Raw genomic sequence first — 9,300 nt, forward strand, 5'->3', positions numbered from 1 at the left:
TTTCCCTGGGTAACTCATCTCCAGTTACACTCCCTGTTGAGGAAATGAATACTTCACCAGGTCTGCTGTAACCTGTTGCCCTACAGTAACTTGTGTCACAGGCTTTTGAAGAATAAAAACCTCTAGTGTCACAGACATGACTTGATCTCTGCATCAGTCTAGCAAAACTGATCAAGGATGCTTTTGGTTCTGCCAGCTAGCACATTTTTTTCAGAGGAATTCAGAAGAAGAACTAGGAAGGTTGGTGCTTTTCAGTATCTCGGCCTTGAAGATGTGTGAAACCCCCAAACCATTTGTAAAAATCAGAAGGATTTTTTTTCCCCCTCCTGCAGCTGCCTTCTGTCAGAACTAGTCAAAGGTCAGGCTTGACCCTGCAACCCTTCTAATAACAGAGATAGGGAGGGAGGTCATGTATCATGCTCCAGAGAAAAATAATCTCCTGACCTTATTGAAAATAACCATAGAGTTGCTGCCAGGGACCTGTTCCTGTTTTTTAAACTGAATGACCTGCACCCTGAGGAGTGTGAAAAATATCTGATGAAAGTCAGGATTTCAACAACTTTCTTTAGGATAGTTGTTTTCTCTCTTCCCCCTTGTTTCTGTTGTAGCTCTGTTGTAAAATACCTGTGTTTGTGTTGCCTTGCCTGCTGCTCCCTTTGCCACTTTGCAGGTCTCCAGAACATTTAGGCCATGTGTCTGGTACAAGACATGGCTGCAGCTTTTCTGCATCAACAGTGCAACTGAGGTCATGTTCATTTGAGCAGCTAGCTCAGAATTATCTTCAGGTTAATAAATTATCATGACTTTGCAAGGATGGAGTGGAGAGGAATGTCTTTGCAAGACATTCTTTGCAACACTTAGCAAGAGTGGTTTTCTGTCTTTCAAGATTTCTTACTGAGACGCAATTTTATGTTAGACCCATGATTTAGTGTTCACCTGGCTCAGGAATGTTGCTGTGGCAGCAGTGGCAGGGCATGGTGTCTGAACAAGGCTGAATTTTGTTGTGGCTCTGTGGTGGTGACAGGGTTCCACTAGAGCAGTGCACCTGAGCCAGCTGGATCATGTTGCTGAAATACTGCTTGTGTTGTATTAGGACATTTTGGTCATCCACTGAAGCCTCTTAGCTTTTGATAAAATTTTTGTTATCCCAGTACTTGATAATCTGTTTAGTTCTTGCTAATCCAATTGCAAATTGGTGGAAAACCCTTTGAATGACTACATTTATGTCTGGCAGAGTGATAGTGGTGCTGAAGGTGACTAATAATACGACCAGTCAGATGACCTCACAGTTGCAAGTGCTGATGACAACCCTACAATCATAAAGATAGATGATGCTCAGGTTTCATCCTAGATTTTCCTTGCTGTGAACAACCAAAGACAGCATGTGACTGTTTGCTACCTTTATTTATCCTGGCAAAATAAATTTCCTGTTTGAAGAAGTTTCCACCTTAGGGTTTTCTTGCCTACAAGTTCAAGAAAGCATTGCCAAATGTTTATTTTAAAGGCTGAGTGGATGCAACTGTTGTGTTATGTACTAGGCAGTGCTACAGTACAAGTACCTCAGAGCTCCTTCAGTGCCCAGTGTCACAGCAGTGCCATTAGTGATCTTAACACTTTTGGTATGTCCAGTGTTACTGTTTGACCCTGTGCTGCATCAAGGGGTGGTTGTGAAGGGCTGGGTTTTGCTCTGATGAAGAAGTTTTATCAGCTGCCTTTGGTGGGATTGTTACTGGTTGGTCTTGTGCATTGGGGCCATTGAATTGATGATGCCAGTGAGGGGATGTGTTAGCAGTGACTTGCTCACTGAATATATTTCTGCAGAGTTCAGTGAGTCTCTTGCACCTCTTTCTCTTCCACAAGAAAATTTAGCTGAAAGAATGTCAGAGGACAGAAAGCATCTTTGCTTAGGACACATACAGTGCATGTGGGGAAGATCCTTGGTTTCAGCTTTTTATAAAGACAGACCGCGATGGCTAATTGGCAAGAGCCTCTTGGGCAGGGTTTGAGGGAAGAATGCTACAGGTGAGCAAGAACTATGTAGGGAGTGCTTCAATGCCTGCATAAAAGGTCTTTCAATGAAGACTTAAGCCTTTCTAATCCCTCGGTGTTTGCTGTTCAGCCCTTTTTCAGTCTTCCCCCAGTCTATTCTGTGACTTCAGACCATTATAGGAAGCTGGGCATTATTAATGACATGAGGGAGGGATGCCCTTAAGCAGCTCCAAAGAACATCTTAGAATACACCTTTCCCTCAGTTCTAATGGATGCAGCTTCCCTGTGCCTCAGTCTTGGTTTTGAAGTTTAGCCTGGACAAAGGGCTCCTGTTTGCTTGTCTTTGAAAAGCATCCCAGTAAGGAACTAGTGTAGCAGGCAGCATTAATCACCATTTGCTAGGGCTGAGTGTGCCACTTGAAGGAACAGTTATAGTCAAGCATGGTGTTTTCAAGGTAGGACCTTCTTGTATATGGAAGTAGGTTCCCCTTTGTTTTGTTTTCCCTGGTTCATGTGTTTCAACTGTTTCAGGCTTAAATCCTGCTGCAGTGTACAGCTTGACAACATAATCTTGATATTGTAGCTGTTCAAACACACACAAGGCCTAATTTGGCCTGTGGAATTCTCTCTCTGATGTTGATAAATGAGCAGAGGAAAAACCTGTAGTGAGAATCTGTCTGGCAGTGGTTCTGAAAAGCTGACTTGTACACTCCCTGTAGACCTTGTTTACTTAGACAGATAGCAAAGGACTTCCTGTAAAGCAGTTGAATAACAAGTTCCAACATTTCCTGCTACTTCAGTGATAAGTCTTTTCACCTCTGCACTTCAGATCTGTGTTGTACCTGTATGTATGCTTTCTGATGTAACCTTAGAAGGAAGTCTTTATTACAGTGTTAGTTTTTATCTTAGGACTGTTGTTGAGAGAAGTGTATTTTAAGCCTTCTTTCCTTAAAATTGGGCTAAAAAATAATTGAGATTGCTCTTCTGCTTTAGGTAATTTTTTGTCTGAGTGTTTGACTTGTGTTTGGTTGCTCAGATGTGGAATTTTCAGCTATTATTTCAGGGGGGGAATTGAGAGCATACTTCCCTCAGCAAGTTTGTCATCTGCCCCCACTTATTTCTTCTAGGTTTGGAACCTGTCATTTGGGATTCCCTTTAGATGAGACTGAACCATGAGATACGGTTGTCTTGTGTCTAGCTGTTTGTCTAGCTTGGATAGTGGGTAAGAGCTTTGAAGCAGTCTTCTGCAAGGTATAGTGTGGACATATTAGTAGGACTGCAGTCTTGCTCTGAAGGTCTACTTGTGGTGTCTCCTGCTACTTGCTAGTGTAAATGCAACTTCAGAAACCAAGAGATGTTTGTGAAAAAGAGCCTCTCAAGTGTTCTAGGGCAGGGTAGAGATGAGAAAATCCATCCAGGCAAGAGTTGGAGTGTGTGCTCATTTGGATTTATGTTTTTGGAAATATTAGCTAATCCAGTTAGTCTGTAGGTGAGATATTATTTGCTTGGGAATTCTTTCAGCTTGTTTTAGAACTGCAGTTCTGCACTGAGTTTCCTTGTTGGGCAGAGAATCTGCACAGGGCAGACATGTTATGAATCCTACTTAAAAGTTTGTTGGAGTTAGTCTGTCAAACATAAATTAAAAAAAACTTTTGGAAATCAGGCTTCAGCTGTTCTCACGCTTGTGGACTTAATTTATTTTCTCTTTGTATGTGTTCAGTTCTAGACAGAATATGCTTTTGAGCTTGATGTGGCAGAAGATTTCCTTTAAAGCAATCTTAAAAATTTATTCCTGCCCTCCTGTTAGGATGCAGGGTCGGCTTCTAGCACTTGCATTCTCTAGTCAGCTAGTACTTGGTCCAACTTCTAGCTATTTTATGGTAAAAAGGCCTTTCTCTGTGTGATGGTAGCCTGCTGGGAAGTGATTCTTTTCATGCTGTTAGATCCCAACTTCTGGCAATAAGCAGTTTTTCAGTCCTGGTAACTTGGCATGTTCCTCTCTTGCACCAGTATAACCCAGGAATTCCCCACATAACATGTTCTCGCTTTAATCTTCGGCATAAGGTGAAGATTTAATGTCCTCCCTGTTGGTCTTGGCTTGTACAACTAAAACATTCCTCTTTGTAGAGTCTTTTTAAGAAAGTCAAATGCTGATGATGTTTAGTGTAATTCTTTGTCCTTTTTTTCTCAGATAGCAAGTTAGACAATGTGGTCAATATAAGAAGCTCTTGTCTCAGTCTGAGTTCAAATCTGTAAATCTGAAATGAATGCTTGTTGCATTGGGTACAACCTGCTAGAAAACAGGGAGGGATCTACTGCAAAATACAGTTGTTAAAAGTGGGTGTGTAATTCACAAGGGATACGTAACATGCAATAGGCACAGTTCCAATATCCTTTTAAATGGGAACAGTCTCTAGCCAGAAGCGTGATGTCTGCAGTTTGCAGTGTGGGCAACTTCCAGTGATTCTGGAGTCTGACTTCATCTTGTTTGGGCTTTTGGGTGTTAGCAGTAACAGCGTGTGAACTCTGAAGCAGCAGCAAGTCATCCTAGGATTTAATCCTCAGGGAGTATCATAGGGCCACAGGTCATGTTTTCTCATCTCCTGAAAGTGGTGGAAGTTGCCTGTGACTTTTAGAGGCAGTAGGCTCAGGCTCTAAAATGGCTAATGGTCCAGAGCTGCTGACTGGACAATATGAAGCATTTCTTAACGAAGAGAGGGGTCAAACATTGGAACAGGCTTCCTAGAGAGGTGGTCGATGCCCCAAGCCTTTCACTGTTTGAGATGTTTGGACAATGCCCTTAGTAACATGCTGTAACTTTTGGTCAGCCCTGAAGTGATCAGGCAATTGGACAGAAATGATAATTGTAGATTCCTTGCAACTGAAATAGTCTGTTTTATAAAAACAGAAGGCAGAAAATGCTGTCTTGTCAGGTTTGTTCTTAGACCATGCCGCTCTTGCTGACAGTGCCTCTTGTTTAAACCTATTTTGTTACCTTTCTAATTGCATTTAAGTGACAAAATTGTTTCTGAGCAGGAGTGGACTTTGAATTCTTACTGCTAGCCAAAAAAAAAACAGTCTTGGTATATGTTACAGCAGGAACTGAGAACACACTGCAGAAGTACAGGCTGAGTGACACATTTACCGCTTTCTGTGACATGATTTTGAATCCTAGTAGATAAAGCAAATGTTTCTTGTGTAAAGCTGAAAATACATGAGTGCAGTAATGCATTTTAGTTTGTTTGGTTTTGGGCCTTGCAGATAATCCTTTGAACAAGGACTTAAATTAATAACAGGGACTGTATTAGTAATTTTAAAAATCAGGTATTTTGGAGAATATTTGACTCAGAGGTGTAACGAAAACTGACTTCCTTAAACTGAACACTTAACTGGGACCTGTGCTTGGGCCTGTTTGCCCAAAGCAGTACTCAGGCTGTAGGGCAGTATTAAAAGAGCTTCAAACAGAACTAGAGAAGCATCCCATAGGTGACTTAAGCTTTTTCAGTTAACTGCCTGATCAAATTGCTCATTGATGCAGCTTTTTAAACTCTTGTGCTGACACAGGTCGTATGTTTCTTGTTGTCTTGCAGAAAGTTCAAATCATCTGGATTACAGTATGTTGCATAGAGCTCCCAGCAGGAAACTGTAAAATTCCCTAATCTTCCTGGAAATAGTTAGCTTTTTTCCTTAGCAATTCTTAATTGGCTGCAAATGAATCCTTAACATTTTTTAAGACAACTTTGAGGTGATGCTGGGAAGTGAGGTCCCATATATCCACCCAGTGCAGACCTCAGTGGCAGTTCTTTTTGGCTGCTGTGGTGTCTCTGTGCAAATGTTGCATTATCTTGACTGACTCTAGAAAGTAAGCTGGAAAATGGTGAGAAAACATGAGTAGGAAGACATAGTGCTGCAACTAAATAAATTGTGTTGGCTTCAGACTTCACGTGGCCCTTGTAGATGCCTACATCTCTCAGCTGGATTTGAAAAGACAGGTTGAGTAATTTATTCCCTCCCTTAACATACAGTGCTAAAGAACCCTGGAGAAGCAGCTGATGATGGGAACCTGGGGTATCACTTCTAGGACAAGGCAAACACAACAGTGTGGCTGTGTAAATGTGGGGCACAACCTAGAAGTGTCTGGACAAGGGAGAGCAGACCTCACTTGGTGCCCTGAAAGTGAACATACCAGCTGGGTTGGGTTTGAGGCCTGGAATGTGAAGTTGTTGAAACCTGAACTTTGTTTTGGGGGCTGCCTCTTACTCCCAGTTTAAGTCTGCTCCTGGACTGCTGCTAGATTATGTGACAGACCTTGGACAAATGAGCATTGATGTGAGAGGGTGTGGCTGGGTTTTTTTTTCCCCCTAAAATAAAAGGAACTGTTTGGATCCAAGTCTGAACATATTTTGTCCATGTTATTCAGCATTGTGTAAGTGCATGAGCTAGAAATTACAACTGAGTAATTTGGACAATAAATGGAACTAAATGCATAAGGAAATAATGAGAAAAAGGTTTGTTTTAGTTATTACTGCCAAAGAAATGCTTTAAAAAAGAAATGCTGCATTGTTGCCCCTTAGCACATGACAAAGATTCAGGCTGAACATGCATCTTTCTGTGTTGACACCTGCTTGTTTAGTGTTACTGTTAGTGGTTGGTTTCAAAAGAATATTTCTGTGCTTTATGTGGAAAGAGCCAAGTGCTGGTTTCAGCTTACCCATATTTCTTACTGCCTGTCACTGGCAAGGGATCCAGCGGCCATTTGGAGGACTAGGGTTGAAAGCAGTAAAACGATCTTCAGAGCATAACAAGAACGAGGCAAGTTCCTGCATTTTGTAGCAAGATAAACTTGAAATCAGAATTGTAATGTGTGTGACCTTAAAGCCCTGCTATTGCGAAGCCTGAGCTGAAATGATATTTTAGCAATGCAAATAGCTCTGAAGACTCTTGGCTTCCAAGGATGCAATCTGTTGGCTTGAGCCCACAAAGCTTTAGGGATGGAGATGCAGCTCACATGCTGTTCTGCCTGTGCTGGGAAGCGTGGTCATGTGCAATGCGAGCAAACACATCATCTACCCTATTGCTGGTATCACCAGGCTCATCTAGAGTAATATGGTTGTGTCTTCCTGAGATATTTACTAATGGATTAATATATGGAATCATCAAACTGAGCATAAAAGTCCTGGAGCACAGACCTCCAGTGATGTACCATCTCTGTTGGTGGCCCCCCTATTGAGTCACTGACATTTGCATTGCTAACTGCCCAATTCGTGTCTTGCAGGTTCAGGTCCAGGTCCAGCAGTCACCGCAGCAAGTCTCTACCCAACAGCTCTCTCCACAGCTGACTGTCCATCAGTCTTCAGAGCAACCAATACAGGTCCAAGTGCAGATCCAAGGCCAGGCACAGCAGCAGGCATCCCAGACAATACAGAGTCAGTCTCTTCAGAGCCCCAGCCCATCTCAGCTGCAGGCAGCTCAAATCCAAGTGCAGCATGTGCAGACTGCCCAGCAGATCCAGGCTGCGGAGATACAGGAGGAACACATACAACACCAGCAGATCCAGGCCCAGCTTGTGGCAGGACAGGCCATTACTGGCGGCCAGCAGATACAGATCCAAACAGTTGGAGCACTGTCACCTCCACCTTCTCAGCAAGGCTCTCCACGAGAGGGAGAGCGGCGAATCAGCACTGCTAGTGTCCTTCAGCCAGTGAAGAAACGTAAAGTGGATATGCCAATTACTGTATCATATGCTATTTCAGGGCAGCCAGTTGCCACCGTGCTGGCCATACCTCAGGGCCAGCAGCAAAGTTATGTCTCTCTAAGGCCAGACTTGTTAACAGTGGACAGTGCCCATCTGTACAGTGCCACTGGGACCATTACCAGCCCCACTGGAGAGACTTGGACCATCCCTGTTTACTCCGCTCAGCCACGTGGTGACCTTCAGCAGCAGAACATCACCCACATTGCCATCCCTCAGGAGGCCTACAATGCCGTCCACGTCAGTGGCTCACCAACAACCCTGGCTACCGTGAAGCTGGAAGACGACAAGGATAAGATGGTGGGAAGTACTTCAGTAGTGAAGAACTCTCACGAGGAAGTGGTGCAAACTCTTGCTAATTCGCTCTTTCCAGCGCAGTTTATGAATGGCAACATCCACATTCCAGTGGCAGTGCAGGCTGTGGCAGGGACATACCAGAACACGGCACAGACGGTGCACATATGGGACCCGCAGCAGCAACAGCAGCAGCCCACACCCCAGGAGCAGGGGCAGCAACAGCAACAACTACAAGTCACTTGCTCAGTAAGTTAAAACTGCTTCTCAGTCTGTGATTCACAACTTGTGAATGGTTATGAAGAAGGAGGGTATCAGCAGACAGCTGGTATCTAGGAAGCAGAGGTGTGTCTGTCCCAATAGCCTGGGCATGATGTAGAGTGTTTGACTCCTGGTAGGTGTAGGACTGCACTGTGTTAATGTTTGTACATAATTACAGCATGCAGAGCTTCCCAAAAGAAGGTGCAGTCCTGATCTGTGTCATGTAAATTAACAGATACTCATAATGTAAATCAGTAGATACATACTCGTTGCTGGCTTCTTCATAGCGGCTGTTCCAAGGTCTGCAGTCTTCCCCTGAGCTGTTCTGGGGTTTGCAGTGGACAGGCAGGGATGGTTACAGCCAAGTAGGGTGAGCAAATATACTAGTCATAGTCATCAGTTACTTGGTGTTAAGCAGCACATGGAGCCCACAGCAGATCCAGCACCCAGGTAAAGTGTGTAAGTCTGACTAGTTGTGAGAAAACTTGATGGAGGATGCATGTACCTGTCTGTGACACCATGTCCTGCTGCTGGTACATGCCTGGTGTGCAAGGGCCCAGTGAGAAGCAGTGACAAGCATCTCTTCATGATGCTTGGCAAACCTAGCAGCCAAATCCATTTGTTGCAATCTTTAAGCCATAGATTATTTTGAATTACCTTTTTAAACTTGAATAATTAAGGCTATTAATGGCCTGTCTTATATGTGCAAATGGATGTAATTCATCTTTTATTGCCAGAAAGCAAAAAGTGATTGAATTGTCAGAGCCTGTTTTTGCTCAATGGAATGAGGGCAAAAATATCCAAGTCTGCTAGCATAAATGTTGTTATAAGTTCTTTCCAGTTTATAAATAACACTGTTGGCTTTATAAAGGCATATATGCCCTCTGCTGCTTTAGTAAGCAGTAAGACAAGAAGGATTACTTTCTGTAAATCATGTCTGGTTATTCTGAGTTGATGGTGGGATATAACCCACAAAGGTCTTCGCTGAAAAGGCTTTCACTACA

General features: G+C 43.3%; 1 protein-coding gene across 1 annotated transcript in view; it reads left to right on the top strand.

Annotated features, from left to right (window-relative positions):
• The window catches only part of QRICH1 (glutamine-rich 1), a 23,365-nt gene that overhangs the window by 5,034 nt on the left and 9,031 nt on the right, over positions 1–9,300 (top strand). Inside the window, exon 3 of the mRNA XM_009996999.1 lies at positions 7,265–8,284. Coding sequence (XP_009995301.1) covers positions 7,265–8,284 — 1,020 coding nt within the window. The remainder of the gene's footprint in view (positions 1–7,264; positions 8,285–9,300) is intronic.

Source organism: Chaetura pelagica, unplaced genomic scaffold, assembly GCF_000747805.2.
Source record: "Chaetura pelagica isolate M959 unplaced genomic scaffold, ChaPel_1.0 scaffold364, whole genome shotgun sequence".
In the NCBI taxonomy this organism is placed as follows: Eukaryota; Metazoa; Chordata; class Aves; order Apodiformes; family Apodidae; genus Chaetura; species Chaetura pelagica.